The 16858-nt window shown below is 44.3% G+C and overlaps 2 protein-coding genes across 2 annotated transcripts in view; both read right to left on the bottom strand.

The window, feature by feature from the left end:
* RTKN2 (rhotekin 2) overlaps nucleotides 1–7605 on the bottom strand; it is a 73843-nt gene extending 66238 nt beyond the window's left edge. Inside the window, exon 1 of the mRNA XM_024209638.3 lies at nucleotides 7526–7605. Coding sequence (XP_024065406.1) covers nucleotides 7526–7576 — 51 coding nt within the window. The 5' untranslated portion in view covers nucleotides 7577–7605. The remainder of the gene's footprint in view (nucleotides 1–7525) is intronic.
* A 7941-nt stretch (nucleotides 7606–15546) lies between these two features.
* LOC113406401 (general transcription factor II-I repeat domain-containing protein 2B-like) lies at nucleotides 15547–16380 on the bottom strand. The gene has a single exon (XM_026651088.1). The coding sequence runs from the start codon at nucleotides 16378–16380 to the stop codon at nucleotides 15547–15549; it is 834 nt and encodes a 277-aa protein (XP_026506873.1).
* Nucleotides 16381–16858: the final 478 nt, after the last annotated feature.

Below are 16858 nucleotides of genomic sequence, written 5' to 3'. Positions count from 1 at the left end.
GGTATCTCAACTTTTGGTCTAAGCCAGAGTACAAGTGCTGTTTACATCAGTAAATCATTTATTAACAATTCATATGTTCCACAATTTGGAAGCAAATAATTTTCAAAAATGCATGCAGTTCTTTGCAATGGCTTTTCATACACTTTAGAGCAGGGGTCTCAAACACGCGGCACGCGGGCCATTTCCTGTGGCCCGCTGAGCGGCCCGCGCCCACCACCCCGGCCTACCTCCAGGCCAGGGGTGGGCAAACTACACCCGCGGGATTGCCCCCCTTGAGCCCTGCGCCGGCTGGCAGCACGCCCCTGCGGCCGGAGGGGGAGGCCTTGGGGTGGGGGGAGGGGGAGAGAAGCAGAGGGCTCCGTCCATGTGTTGCCCTGGCTTCCAGGCATGCCCCCCCGCAGCTCCCATTGGCCGGGAACGGGGAACCGCGGCCAATGGGAGTTTCGGGGGAGGTACCTGGAGGAGCGGCAAGCAGTGTGCAGAGCCCTGCGTTCCCCTCCACCAGGGGCCGCAGGGACATGGTTCCAGCTATTTCGCGGAGCGGGAGTGGGGCCAGGACCGGCAGCCTGCCCTGGCCCCGGTGTGCGCCGCTGCCACACTGGAGCCCGAAGCCCTCCTGCATCCCGCCCCCCAACTCCCTGCCCTGAGCCCCCTGCCTGCACCCCAACCCCCTGCCCTGAGCCCCCTGCTGCATCCCACACCCCTTCTGCAACCCAACTCCCTGCCCTGATCCCCCTTTCTGCACCCCAACCCCCTGGCCTGAGCCCCCTGCTGCATCCCATACCCCTTCTGCACCCCAACTCCCTGCCCTGAGCCCCCGTGTCTGCACCCCAACCCCTGCCCCCCATGCTGCACCCCACACCCATGCTGCACCCCAATCCCCTGCCAAGCCCCCTGCCTGCACCCCAACCCCTGCCTGCACCCCAACTCCCTGCCCTGATCCCCCTGCTGCATCCCACACCCCTTCTGCACCTAACCCCCTGCTGCACCCCAACTCCCTGCCCTGAGCACCCTGCCTGCACCTCAACTCCCTGCCCTGAGCCCCCTGCTGCATCCCACACCCCTTCTGCATCCCAATCCCCTGCCCTGAGCCCCCTGACTGAACCCCAACCCCCTGCTGCACCCCAACACCCTGCCCTGAGCCCCCTGCCACATCCCACACCCCTCCTGCACCCCAACTTCCTGCCCTGAGCCCCCACTGCATCCCACACCCCTTCTGCACCCTGAGCCCCCTGCCTGCACCCCAACCACCTGCTGCACCTCAACTCCCTGCCCTGAGCCCCCGCCACACCCCTCATGCCCCCTCTGGGGGCAGGGAGGGGGCGGAGTTGGAGTGGGGACTTCGGGGAAGGGGTTGGAATGGAGGCAGGGAAGGGGTGGGAAGAGGCGGGGCCTCATGGAAGGGGTGGAGTGGGGGCAGGGCCGGGGATAGCAAGGGGGTGTGTGTCAGTGATGAGGCCCTCGGGCCAATGAACTAGCCCTCATGTGGCCCTCGTGGTCATTTGAGTTTGAGACTCCTGCTTTAGAGTATCTCTTCTACAGAATTTTGCAATAAAATAATAAAACATGTTTAATCTAGATGATAGCACTGCAATAATTTATTTCCGACAACTAGTTTCTTGCTGTGAAGCTTTTGTACTGAAGTGCTAACTGTTTTTATCATGACAAAATGCATTACCATGTTCTGATTACCCTTTTGCTTCCTCCACGCACAGAATCTTAGTGGTCCAATAATAGTACCTTGCACCTACATAATGTTTTTCATCTGTATCTCACAAAGCACTTTAGAAGTGAGTACAAGTATGGGCCCCATATTACAGATGGGGAAAAAGAGAGAGTAAGTGCAAATCAAATCAAAGGCACAACTGACAATAAAACCCAAGCCTCTTGATGCCAAGTCCTGTGACCTAACCATTAGATCAGACTGCCTCCCTATCTGGGAGAATTCTTGAAGTACATAGTATTAGAAAAATGGGATTCCTCCGTTTGCAACTCATAAAAGTACTGGTGTTTGGCTCCAACAGCAATTGATCTTTACTGTATTTAGATGTATGTTAAAAAATAAGGGACACCTATCCAACACTCTATACACACATCCTGCCGTAATTTACAAAAATAAAATTAAATTCCTCTCCAACTCCACGTGCTCAACCCTTATCAAAATCCACCTGCAGTGGCAACCCACACAAATAGCGGGCATCTTGCAGTGTGCTCTGAAATTCAAAGTATATCCATTTACAGAGTTATAAAACTGATACTGCTCTAGCCAATGCAATAGAATTTTTGTTATTGTGGTAATATTGCTGTAGTGCCCCCTCAGGACTTGATTCTGCTAGGTATTATGTGTGTGTGTTTAATAAAAAGGAGGTCCCAGCCCCAACTAGTGTGTAATCCAAGGCCCCGATTCTGCAAACACTTACACACTTGCTTAATATTAATAGCATGAGTAATCCCATTGATTTCATTGGGATAGTACTTAAAAATGTCATCAGTTGCTGAGCCTTATATCCACTAGTGTCCCCACGGTTGCCCCCGCTGATTTCAATGACATTGATCACGTGAATAAGTGTTGAATTCTGAATCCTGATGAGAATGATTTTAAGATTATGAATTAATACATAGGACAACAAATAGGACCTGCACCCTCCTATCCAAGTAAATATTAAGCAACTGAATTTGACTTCAGGCAATTCAAATATGGCTGAATAGATTAAGTAAATTGTCATGAATAAGTTATTTTTTGTCATAAGTATCAATTAATTCCTTTTAAAACACTGCTAATTTGAAGTTATCTTGATTTTAAGTGGATTTAAATTTTAGCATGGCAGACTGACAGCATGAGAAACCAAAGTCATATACGCATCCATCAACACAGGTAAAGCACAAAAGTCCCTACATGAGAAAGGGGTCCCGCATCATTCCATCAGTATGTTTCATCCTTGTCATGGAATGAAAATGTCTGAGAATGATGGTGTTTGTTACTACTATTATTATTTAGGAGCCCTAGTCATGGACCAGGATCCCAATGTACTAACTGCTGAACAGGATTCCACACAAAGGAATCCTCTGCCCCAAAGAGCTTACAATCTAAATGAGAGACAAGGTGGGTGAGGTAATATTTTCTATTAAGACCAACTGCTGTTGGAGGAAGAGACAAGCTGTTGAGCTTCAGAGATCTCTTCTTGAGGTCTGGGAAAGGTAACCAGAGCACCACAGCTAAATACAAAGTAGGACAAATTGTTAAGCATAAGGGATTAACACATGTTGCAAGAAACCTTTTCAAATGAAGTGGGTAATCCTGGGACCAATACATCTACAAAACTGCAAACTACAAGCTAAGTATAATACAATAGACAACAGATGGATACAGATAGATTAAGAGGGGCCACAAGGAACAATGAGACAACATTGGTCAGCATGATAGGCTGTGGTCTTAGCACACAAGTGGCCTAACCGCTGTCCTGTCTCATTGCGCAAACATTGGTCTCACTATGGAGACTGTCAACAAGGGCAACTATCATAGCTTGGTATGGGGCTAGATGGCTCAGGGGACAGTAAGCTGGCTAACGTCATTTACTCATGTTTGGTTAACAGTATGTTGTAGATCGTTGGGGATAAGGTCCATGTTACAAGACCCACCCATTTTATTTTTCATGAGACAGGGCCATAGTTCTCAGATGGAAAGAGTTAAGCCAGTGACACAGTTCTTTCTCCTATTATTAATCATAGAATATCAGGGTTGAAAGGGACCCCAGGAGGTCATCTAGTACAACCCCCTGCTCAAAGCAGGACCAATTCCCAACTAAATCATCCCAGCCAGGGCTTTGTCAAACCTGACCTTAAAAACCTCTAAGGAAGGAGATTCCACCACCTCCCTAGGTAACCCATTCCAGTGCTTCACCACCCTCCTAGTGAAAAAGTTTTTCCTAATATCCAACCTAAACCTCCCCAACTGCAACTTGAGACCATTACTCCTTCTTCTGTCATCAAGTACCACTGAGAACAGTCTAGATCCATCCTCTTTGGAATCCCCTTTCAGGTAGTTGAAAGCAGCTATCAAATCCCCCCTCATTCTTCTCTTCTGCAGACTAAACAATCTCAGTTCCCTCAGCCTCTCCTCATAAGTCATGTGCTCCAGCCCCCAATCAGTTTTGTTGCCCTCTGCTGGACTCTTTCCAATTTTTCCACATCCTTCTTGTAGTGTGGGGCCCAAAACTGGACACAGTACTCCAGATGAGGCCTCACCAATGTCGAATAGAGGGGAACGATCACGTCCCTTGATCTGCTGGCAATGCCCCTACTTATACAGCCCAAAATGCCGTTAGCCTTCTTGGCAACAAGGGCACACTGTTGACTCATATCCAGCTTCTCGTCCACTGTAACCCCTAGGTCCTTTTCTGCAGAACTGCTTCCTAGCCATTCGGTCCCTAGTCTGTAACAGTGCATGGGATTCTTCCGTCCTAAGGTGGCACAGACTGAGTGCAAGACAATCGCAGGTCTGTGGCCTCCCGCCAAACAGACAAGTTACGTGGGCAGAAAGGGGATAGGACCAGGGCAGGACCCTATGATCAGACCAACTCCGTTCAGCAGGCTGCACAGGGGTTGTTACAAACTGCTACCATCACAATTTGCTACCAGCAGCAGTTACTGACATTGATTGGTGTTCTTTTTTGCAGCCTTGTCACAATGTGCTACCTCTCACCTTTCCTGTCCTCTGGTCCAGGCAGGGCTGGATTATGACATTCTGAGGCCTAAGCTATGTCAAGTGTAAGAGGCCCCATACCATTAAAACAAAAATTAATTTATTATTTTCACAGAAAGGAAATTGAATATATAAACACGAAAGCTTTATATTTGCATATATATAACAGCAAAGTTGCAAAAATAGAATAAAAATCTAAAACATGTCTTGCAATATGCCTGTTTGCATTATAAAATTGTTTCAAATTAACACATTTTTGTCTATGATTTCTTAAGTAGTAGATATGAAAACTTTATATCTACAGCAACACAAAAGCAGTTACAGTTACACAGACGAGCTTACTTAATGGAATCAGTACAACCTGCAGTATGTCTGTCTGCACATCACATTAATTTTAACATTGAAATTTAAAACATTTTCTTTCATGATTTTTGGAGAGCAAAGTCATTGATGATGTCCTCAAATGATAACCTACGGAGTTTCAATGCACAGAATGCTTAGGGCAGATAGATTTTCTTGCAGCATTTTCTAAGCAGACATCTCTCTTCACGTTCGCTTTTCTATCCTCAGTCTCCCCCAGGACCACTAATTAATCTCGAGTAAACACCTCGGACACAGAGTGACAACAAGCTATATGCGTGAAAGAGAAAAAGAATTTATCAGAAAAAAGACTGGTAATCTCTAGAAATGGCATCGAGAAAGTGAAAAAAACTAGCTTATATTCAAGCAAATATAATGAATATTATAGGCTTTAATAGCCTATAAATCATATATGCACGTAGTTTGAAATTACTTGCTCACCAAGTACTCAGAATATTTTTATATATATGCACATCTTCCTTCACTTCTCTCAAAACCCTCTATTTATCCTTTCATCAGCACTCTCTGATATTTACTGTTAAGGTTCCTGAAACTGATGGGGGGAAGCCAACACAAATGTATCCTCCTCAAGATCCACTCGACCCAAGTCCATAAGACAATCATCTGCAAACTCAGTCATGTGAAGCATGGATAGCGCATGAAGCAGAAAGCGGCGTGTGCACTAAAATACACAATGGTATGTATGTACAGATCAAAAGAAGAAAGAACACACTAACACTTAAGAAAATGAAGAAAAACAGGAGCAAAGGCACTATACGACTGAGCATGCTGGACCGTAAACAAAATAGCCCCCTTCCGGCTATTACCAGCCAAGGAGGACGCTATACATGACAGGTTTCAGAGCGGTAGCCGTGTTAGTCAGCAAAAACGAGGAGTCCTTGTGGCACCTTAGAGACTAACAAATTTATTTGAGCATAAGCTTTCGTGGCCTAGAACCCACTCCTAGGACGAGTCCCATACAAGTATGAGCTTGGCAGGATTGCTTCACGACACTGCCGTCTCCAACCTCACATTTTCCCCCGATTCTATCGGCAGTGAGATTATTTATTTAAATAAGTTATGAAAGCACGGTCAGAATTTTACCAGTAGCAGCTGGCCAACAAAATGCTGCCTTAGGAGACTGATAGCAGACTTACTTGTAGGAATACAAATTTTACAAGTGCAATTATGGTCTTTTCTCAGCCCTGGCCTCCCACCTGTCAATAATGAACAATTAGTGAAGGGTAAGGGTAAGGTAAGAGTATTTGTGTAGCCAGATGTTTATATTTTTATCATATTTGAACAAAAGTGTCTATCTTTAGAGAAACTCTTTTTTCCCCGTATCTCCTTTATTTATCATCTGATTTTGATAAAATTTGAAATGGAGTCAGTTTTTTCTTTTTTAGAGGCCCCTCATTTTGCGAGGTCCTAAACTGTAGTTTAGTTAGCTTATGCTTTAATCCAGCTGAGGGGTTATAAATTGTGATGGTTGGGTGTACACTTGTCAAAATTTTGCTATCTATGATTCTAAGTGCTAAGAGTAAGCAAGATAGCATTTTTAAAAGTAAATAATTTAAAGGAGCAAAACTAGATTTACAGTGGATTACAAGAAAAAGGTAGTCCAATTCAGGCAGTGAAAAGAGCAGCTGAGACAGATTTGTAAACGGCTATAAGGCTTTATGCAGACATATAAATGGCTAAGGAATTATTTTAAAACATTAAAATAAGTAAAATTATAATAATTTTGGAAGGGGGTGGCATGTGAAATATTTCTCTGAATCAAGTCTGCTTTTGCAGCTCAATGCATCATACCAGAAGGAAAGCGCTGCTGTGTATAAAGCAGCAAAGAATCCTGTAGCACCTTATGAGACGTATTGGAGCATAAGCTTTCCTGGGTGAATACCCACCTCCTCAGACGCAGGCTGTGTCAGGCACTGGGAGGCATTACGCCTCTAAGAACACAGCCCTGGGAAGTGGGAGCTGAGCGGCACCGTCCTGCCGGGGAGGGGAGGTGGGGGGGAAAGCCCCGCTGCCCCCCACACCCTATTTTTTGCACCCCCTGTAGAAGGCTCAGGGCGGCCGGGTAACTCCCCCAGGACCCTCCCTAGCCCGGCGGGGGCTCCCCTCGGACTCCATCTGACAGCGCCCCTACCCCGGCCCTGACTGCCCCTCAGCCCCCTCGCAGCCAGGCTGCCCCCGCACAGACTGGTCCCCTCTGAGCAGCTGCAATCCCCAACGAGGGCAGTCAGGGCGGCGGCTTCAGCTGACGTTACTGAGCATGCTCAGTTCGTAAGCGCACGCTCCGCACCAGCTGCGGCCCTGCCTCACTCCCCCGCCGGGTGCTGGCCGGGGCGTGCCGGCTCGCTCCTCACGCACTTGCCGGAGGGAAGCGGCCCGGGACCCGGCTCGGCAGGCTCCAAGCACGGGGCAGCCTCGCGGAAGAACGCGCGGGGAGCTGCTCACCGGCTCCTCCTGCTCCGGGCAGGTGGCCCCGGGTCCCCGGCAGCGCTGCATCTCGAGCCGCCCGCACCAGCGTTCAAAACTCCCGCTCCCAGCCGGCCCAACGGCAGCCGCGGCCCCGCCCACAAAGGGAGAGCTCCGCCCAGCCCCGCCCCCACGCAGGGCTCTTCAGCGGGCCCCGCCCCCACGGCGACTTCCCATCCTAGCCCGTCCGGCGAGCAGCGCTCAGTGGTACCCGCCGCAGGCCCGTGTCTGTTGCTGTCATGCCCGTCAGAAGTTGCCGCTTGGCTGGAACTGAGCATGCTCAGTAATATCCAGTGAAGCCTCTGCCCTGGCGAGGGCTAGGGACTCGGGTGACAGTTACCAGGGCAGGGCGAGCTGTCTGCAGAGGGGCTGCAGCAAAATTGGGGGTGGGGGTCAGCGGGGTCCCCCCCTCTGCAGGACGGTGCCGCTCAGCGCTCGCTTCCCAGGGCTGAGTTCTTAGAGGCGTGGTGCCTCCCAGGGCCGGCTCCAGCATTTCTGCCGCCCCAAGCAAAACAAAACAAAAGCCGCAATCGCCATCGGCGGCAATTGGGGAAAAAAAATAAATAAAAAGCCGCGATGGGCGGCAGCAGTTCAGCGGCAGGTCCTTTGCTCCTTGAGGGACCTGCCGCCCCCGAATTGCCGCAGGTGCCGCCCCTCTCCCTTGGCCGCCCCAAGCACCTGCTTGTTGAGCTGGTGCCTGGAGCCGGCCCTGGTGCATCCCAGTGCCTAGACACAGCAGCGCTTCCCCATCTGGGCTGAGGTATGGCACTGCTAAAGGAGACTTGGAAGTGTCCCCCACCCATCTGTCACAACTTGCTACCCCTGCTGGACTAGAGGATGGTGAAAGGCAGAGGCAGTAAAACAGCACACCCACCCTTGTCGGTAACTGCAATTTGTGATGGTGGCAGTTTGCAAAATTACACTGGCTCTTCTTGCTCCCACTGAAGTTAATGGGAGTTTTGACAGTGATTTCAGTGCAAGCAGGATTGGGTCCATGGTGCATAAACTCACCAAAGCAAGGACTTTGGCTTTTATTCCTTTGGTTATGGTTATGGCTCCTAAACAACAAGGATTTAAAAAAAGCGGTGATGGAACAGTGTAAACATGATTTGGGGCTACAAGAAAAAGTTAAAGATCTTTTTGTTTCTCAATGCTGGTCTACATGTCCTAAGGTCCTTTATGAATGTGTGCCTGGATTCTGCTAAAACACTGTCAGGAAAACTAAAATAATACAAATTCTTCTTGGGTTTTTTTTAAGTTATCTGTTCTAGGCATCTCTTGAAAAATGGAGAGTGCAGAATCCAGTGGTTGTTGAGGGTTCAGTCTCTTCTGAACAGCAACAGTGAATCTGAAGCTTCACTTCAGAATGAATTTTTGTAGGTGAATTACAAATCCTTGGACACTGAGTCTTAAATGGAATGCTAATAAAGTTATGTGAAGGGGTGGAGGTATAGAAATTGAAAGGATGCCAATATTTATAAATTATAACAAAACGTATACCTTACTACAGTTAATATTTGTGGTGTTTGCAATAAAGTTCTGCATTTTCAGAGTATTAGCAAGTATATTCATCAAGAATATAATCATGCATCATTAAAATACATTATTTTGAATACTTGGATAACATTGAAACATCTATTAATTTCATAATGTCTAACCAGGAAAATCAATCAAAGTTGAATAATGACCTGTTTCAAGAGAGAATTTTCTTGACATTCATTTTCTTTACTATTCATTATCTTATTTTTTTCTAAAATAGGTCAATACCAGTTCTTTCAGATTAATATTCTTTAACAGACTGAAAACAGACAACTGTTCCTGAGCTTTTAACAGTAGGAGTGCCATATGTAGTCAGAGTTCAAAATGAAGTAATACATCAATTTTTAACTGTATTTTTGGGATGTCAATTTTCCTTTTAATTATGCAATATTAATGTGATGATACTTCAGTAATTGTGTTAGATCTGCTAGTTATGTGTATTGTGAAAAATTAAACATGTAATTATTCATCATATTTAACTTCATAAGAATGGAAACCATCTCTGTCTTCTGCGGTTTTGCAGAGGCGGGTTTCCTTTACCAACTCTAACCTTGCTCCACAGCGTGTTTGGTTGGGCTTCTAAGTACTACCTCTTCCTCTCATTTGTTAGACCTTGGCTTTTCCCTTTAAGCCTTTCCTTAGATAATAATTCCAATTTACTCTCATGAAACCACATTTCTTCAGAAAATATAAGTTAGCATTTGTGACACAGCTGAATGCTGGAGTGGGATAAATACTTGTTGTTAGTAGCAAAAGGCATGGCTTTATGGAGAAGACAGAATGGATGGGACAATATGTTAATATAAAGTACAAAAATGTGATTTAGAGAATCTAAAACCCCATTGCTTCATCAGGGTTACACATACGTGTTTGAGAGTAAAATTTGTCCCATGGCATTTACAGTCTAAGCAGAAGGGTACAGTGCTTGTTTTCTGCACAGCAGGTAACACAACTCTGAATCGACTGGCATGAAGAGCCCATATGGGATGGAATTCACACCTCCCCACAAGAAGTCTGTGTAACTGTTTGGGGAACTAAGTGGGAGCAGAAAGTATGGTATTCGGTCCCCAACATGCAGTGGGCTCCAGGCTACAACATAGCTCCTCCATTGCTGATATCCCAGTGTATGGACTAGAATGGTGACTGCACATTCTGGGGAGGATTGACAACCCTAGATTATATAGCCACAGGTGGCATGGCTTGAGCCCCAAAAATCCCATTTGTGCTGAACCATTTGGAACTAGCCTCACTGCTGGCATATTTGAATTCATTGGAGAAACCCACTCAAGATGCAGAAGGCTGTATGTTAGGCCACAGGACAGCCCATTTATACAGCCCAACTGCAGAGTTTATGTTGTGCAGAGGACCTTATGCTGGATTGAATTTCATCCACTGTGAGAGGCCACCTCTTCCCAAAATTTAAAATCATCTTTACTGCAATGTGTCAGGGCTCTACTGGCCTAGGCAAAAAAGATCCATGTACTAAACTTGAATCCCCTACATATTTTAATACTAAACCACAGACTTAGCAGAATATTTTGGGGGACATTTCCATAAGTATGAATGATTTCTAAGAATTGCTTTGAAAATTGATTCACAAGGCTAGCGGTTCTTAGTCCCATCTCAAACTGTTAAACAGAGCATGTTATGATACTGCATAACCCGTAACATGATTCCAATGAAAAGAACATGCTAATTATTACTTATTGTCTTTTGGTAGCACCTAGAGGCCAGGACCCCATTGTGCAAGTGTAACCCACACACCTCCTGGGTGTGGTGTTCTGTCCCATCTAGAAGCACCGAGACCAATTAGCGAGATTGAATCTGCTCTACAGCCATAACTAACAGCCAGTTGTCTTTTAGCTCATGTGGTAGAGACTCATGCTTTAAGCTCCAGAGGCCCCAAGTTTGATCCTGCCTGCTGATGACCGGGGTCTGTCAACGTTACGAGTGGGGGCTCGTCCGGGATTTCAACTGGGAAGTCTCTGAAGCTCGGGATGCGCTTCCTTAGCTAGAGAAAGTATGTAACCCACACCACCTCCTGGGTGTGGTGTTCTGTCCCATCTAGTGGCACCAAGACCAATTAGAGAGAGAGATTGAGTTTACTCTACAGCCTTAGCTAACAACCAGTTGGCTATTGGCTCATGCTTTAAGCGCCAGAGGCCCCAGGTTCGATCAGGGTCTGTCGGCTTTACCCTAGGTACTTGCAATGCAGATACAACACCATGCATCTGCAACCCAATAGTTGCTCCAGGTGTTTTACAACTTAGCCGGTTCTTCCAATCGATCACCCCAGAACAAATCAACCTATATTCAAGTTTCCCAGGAGCACTTGCTTCCAGAAATACTACAGAGTTTAACAGGATACATGTCTCAAGAGCACACCAGAATGGTTCTGCCAAAAACAATGTGGGTGTGTGGCTGTGAAAAATCATTGCAAGGACAAGTGAGGCCAGTCTCCATTAACTACTCTTTTAATATCTCTTAAAGAGGGTTTTTTTTCCCCTGTAGTGAAGACAACCAATGGGATTCTGTGGGAGCCTTGCTAGAATTTTACATTGCTAATTAGAATGCTTGTGAGGCACACTTTGTCAAATCCGCCTTAATGGACCCCACAATGTGATTCTATTAATAGCATAAAGGGGGTCATGCCTGCAGTCCTTACACATTTAACAGACATTGACTTGAATTGGAACCAAGAAGAAATCAATGAAAGTTGTGTGTGTATAATCACAGTATTGCTGGGTCCCAATGAATGTGAATATTTACTACTCTCCTTGAGTCAATTTTTTTCCTGCCTGGTTCAAACATCATTTTATTTTATACTAGAAACATTTTAAATTCAAAATGTAGTCTTTCAATCAGTTCCATCTCTATTTGCTTTGGTTGTAATTTGTTTTTATTTACTAAGCCCCTAGTTTTGCTATAAAATCAGGGTTTATTATTCATTTGAGCTGAAAGATGTTTAAGTTAAAAAATAAAACATGTCAAAAGAGGGTTCCCAACAAAAGTGTTATTCCTTTTCTCTTAAATAAATGTAGGATTGATATTTTTACATTGCATTTTTACAAAGAGTGAGTTTTTGTTTTTGCAGGCCAGGCTTGATTAACTCTCTGACTAGGTTGACCTGCTGTGGAGATACTGGTAGATATTCTGAACTGGGGATGAAGGGGGCTTTATGCCACCTTTGCAGTCGAGTGGCATAAAGCTGTTGTGCTGGCCCTATGCCACAAGTGGAGTTTCTAGATAGTCAGTAAAACCAGCCTCTGGCTCCTTTATTCTGCTGGAGATGGAGCAGCACAAAACAGCAGAAGGAGGCCAGAATTAGGCCCAGGATCCATATCCTGGCTTTGGCAGTGCACAGGCAGAAGATTTTTTCAGAAGAATCAGCACCTCAAACCATCCTTTTATTTACCACCTGTTTGTACATCACAGCAGTTCAATGATTAAAAGGTTTAGCTTTCTTTTAGCAGAAGAGAAGTTGGGTAGTAGAGGAAACATCACTATCTATCTAAATTACTGCTCTGTTTGAGTGTTGCGTCAGTAAATTATTCTAAATGTAAGGCCTTTCTTTTTAGTTTAGCGCGTATAAAATGTCTACGCTTACTCTTGACAGCATTGCAATATTTTTCTTGGTTCCCACAGCTTGTTACACCTACTCTTTGAATATCAAAGATTTCTGGCAGAAATGTGTTCAGCGCATACTGTACTCTGTTTAGATATTCTCCTAAGTGGAAATACGTCAGATATAAATCTTTGTATTGGCAAGTATTTGCAAGGCTTTATAGCATTTGATTTCTCAGAGTTTAATTTTAAACTGAAAAAGGAAGCGTTACTATGGATTACCATCACATGCCACCATTTTAGATACAGCTAATGGCACAAATTTATCACCAAAGGAATTTAGTTCAACTTTGATCTTCTTCTGCTTCTTATTAAAGTAAAGTTAGTGCTAATTTAAAGAGGCAGATGTTAGCCCTAGCAACAAACAGCTTTTATTTGAGCCTGGTCCAACAACAGTTGAAGTCAATGAGAGTCCTTCCATTGACCTAAATAGTCAGTGGATCAAGCTTTTTGTCCATAAAACATGCTGATTACAAAAAGGGGGGAGGGATAGCTCAGTGGTTTGAGCACTAGCCTGCTAAGCCCAGTGTTGTGAGTTCAATCCTTGAGGGGACCACTTAGGGATCTGGGGCAAAAATCAGTACTTGGTCCTGCTAGTGAAGGCGGGGGGGCTGGACTTGATGACCTTTCAGGGTCCCTTCCAGCTCTATGACATAGGTATATCTCCATTTTAAAATTCTTTCCATGTGTGTGCCTCAGTCTTGACCTGGATAGATATCCTTTATGAGGGTGAACGTCATCCTTTGGATGAGAGACAGCTGGCTAAAACCTAATTCAAACAAGATGGAAATGATGGATGAAGAAAGGACATTGAGGGTTTGATGGGTAATAGTTTGCCCATCTTTTGTTCAAGAGTTTTACAATTTTGGAGTGCTCTGCTAGTTGCTTCTGCAATTCCAGATGGCAATGGAAATTAAATTAAGAAAGTGCTTTTCTACAGTATTCACGGCAACATCAGAGATTTACCAGATCAATAAAATATGTCGGTAGTATCTGTAGTTTGTAATATTTCTAGCAGAAATATTAAAAGACCAAAACAGTATAAGGCTAATAGTTATTAGCATGTGCTTTTCTCCTATCATATAGAATCCAGAAATTGGGACTAGACTACTCTAAGACTAGACAGCTCAGCCTCTTGCAAATGGCTTTATTTTGGATAAATGCAGTCAGAATATATTTTGTAATTGAAATATACAGTTACAAAAAATCTTCCCAAGTAAATTTGGAAAGCAGTTTTGAGTTGGTCAAACAATTATATTCATAATTAAGGCAACTACATCTCTAGTCCTGAACTTCAATTTGACATTGCTTTAGATACTAAAATTGCTCATACAAAGTTTCTTACCCCATTGTCACTGTGGTGGTTTTTTTGGAGAAGTGTTGTGCACAGATTCCACTTCTGTTGCACACACGCCCCATGCACATGAGATCAAATTCTTTTGGCCAGCAGTGTCTACTGGATGCTCTCATGCCCTGCCTCCCCACCCCTATCTGAGGGCATAAAGGGAAAAGCAGCTACAACTGTCCCTCAGTTCCTTTGCCAATACAGAATCTAGGTGTATATGACTCTGTAGTAGTCAGAAGGAAGGGGGTCATGAAATTCATGTGGATAACACATTTCAAATAACCAGTTACCGTGGGGTACATAACATTTTTCTCTTTTTCGAGTGATTGTCAATATGTATTCCACATCTAGTGATTCAGAAGCAGTGACCTCATAGACAGTGGATGTTCAGTCTATTTACAGAATACTTCCAGGGCCTCAAAGGGAGGACCCATTAACCCAGATCAAACTATATTAAGATCCCATGTAGGAGGGAGCTCCCAGCCTGGGGAGGACACATGAATGAGGGAGAGATTCCCCTGGGCTCAGATCACTATCTTTTCCCCTACCCCCAGGACAGGAGTCTGGCACATTTTGTTTTTATCTATGGTAAACAGATCTATTATCTGGCATGCCTACTTGTAGAAGATATACTGTAGGACAGAGCCCTTCACAACCCATTCTAGTGAATTGCCTGCTTCACTGGTTTGCTTGGATATTGTAAAAGCCTGGAAGGGGCAGAGTTACTGATGTGATTTTGTGATGAATACACCAGAAGTACTCAAACCCAACTGAAGGTACTCTATAGAGCTTGTCTACCTTTTTGGAGGTTGGCACCACAGATGCTAGGATCTGCCAAAGATGTTTTTCTGGCTCTAACAGCCCCTCATTAACTGGCAGGTCCAATATTCCACGCATTGACATGTGCACTGTGTCAAGCAGCTTGTGAGATTTTTTTTCTGCACTACCTCTACAGGGATTTCAATAGTAACTGTCATTCAGAGCTGAAGTTCTTGAAATGTCTAATAATCATCTGGTTGAATAAAAGTAGTGGGCACAACTGCATCACCTGGGGAGGACGAGGAGATAGCTGCTGGAATCAGTGGTTCCTTAGTTTGCAGGTGTTCATCTTCACTACCTTGTTCTTGCTGAAGAGTGTGAGGAGTGAGCGCCACCTGTGCCTCTAGAATAACCCTGTGGGACTTTCCAGGGGATGGAGATCTAGCTTTAGAGGAGGAAGTAGAGCTCGGTTTCCTTGCTGGCTGCATGTCACAGGCCCTCAGGAGGGCCAGGATCTAACACAGGGATCTCAAACTCAAATCACCACAAGGGCCACATGAGGACTAGTACATTGGCCCAAGAGCCACATCACTGAAACCTTTTCATACAACGATACAAAAGTATAGTCAAAAATGAAAAAAATGAAGAGTAATATAGTATGCTATTAAAAGTCAGTGTATTAACTTTTTTAAAACTGTAATGTGAAAAGTCAGTGCTAATTTTGACAGTCATTTCATTTTTGGCCACTTAGCTGGCAGCATTTTGCATCAACCAGAGCATCAATATTAGGTTTGATATCCTGAGACGAAACCAATCTCAGTGTTGCTTGCAAATGTTCATCAGTGAGCCTTGACCTTAACACAGATTTGTTAATCTTCATGGAAAAGAAAAACTGTTCACATATATAAGTACTTCCAAACATTGTCATTATCCTTGCGGATGCAGAGAATAACATGGGAAATCTTTCTTGTGAAAGAAACCGATAGAATTCTGGAATTCCAACATCTGTATACTTCTGTTTCAAAATGGTATCACACTGAAGCTCCACTAACTCCATCTGCATTTCCTCTGCAACATTGTCAATTTCCACAGCAAATGGTGTGGAAAAAAGTTGAAAATGTGGTTCAAGTGCCTTGAAATCTTTAAACCGCGCATCAAACTTTTTGTGTAAGTTAGAAATGATATCTGCATATTCTTTCAAGGATTTGTGTTCAACTTTTCCTAAGGAATTCAGAGTCGAGAAATGAACCAAATTGCCAGTAGTCAGCTGTTTCTCCCACAAACTAAGCTTGACTTTGAATGACTTAACACTGTCATACATCTGTGTTATCACCTGTTTTCTACCCTGAAGCTTCAAGTTCAGAGCATTCAGGTGATCAGTTACATCTGTTAGAAAAGCAAGGTTGCAGATAAAAGTGGAATCAGCAAGCTGTGGAACCTCCTTGTTTTTCATTTTCACGAAGGAATCAATCTCCTCTCTAAGTGCAAAAAAACGCTTCAAAACATTTCCACGACTCAGCCATCTAACTTCACTGTAATACAGAAGTTCCCCATATTCGCTGTCCATATATTGACTTCAGTGGAGCCAGAATTTCACTCTAAATAATTAGGGACAAATGTGGCAAACTCCTGTTGAGACAGATCCTTTGAGGAGCTGAGTATGCGCAACTGGAATTTAGCATGAAGTGAAGTGAAGTGAAGTTCTTCCAGAGTAAAAATCCTGAATCTCAGGATTTGATATATGGTCAGTATTTTTTAAAAAACATAATAAAACAACAAAATAATAAAAAAACTGGAAGACCTTTATAGCCTATAGGATTTCTATTTAAGTATGTACAATAGAGTACCTGAATTTGACCATATCATATTTAAGATGCTGAAGTTAAGCCAATGCATAAATTTAAGTTCAAGTAATAAAAATCTTAGTATGTTTGCAGACAATTCACAAACAGGAAGAAGGCTATAATGACTGAATAGTTCACCCAACTCTGCTGTCAAACAAGCACCTTCTCCTGCTATAATGAGAGCATAAATGTCCCCCACTC

This window comes from Terrapene carolina, unplaced genomic scaffold (assembly GCF_002925995.2).
Source record: "Terrapene carolina triunguis isolate 2854851 unplaced genomic scaffold, T_m_triunguis-2.0 Scaffold95, whole genome shotgun sequence".
NCBI classification, from domain to species: Eukaryota; Metazoa; Chordata; order Testudines; family Emydidae; genus Terrapene; species Terrapene triunguis.
Note: the sequence above shows the minus strand (reverse complement) of the source record. Positions and strands in the feature narration are given on the sequence as shown.

Coding starts and splice junctions, on each gene's coding strand:
- LOC113406401 (XM_026651088.1), bottom strand. CDS start 16,380: ATGGACAGCGAATATGGGGAACTTCTGTATTACAGTGAAGTTAGATGG.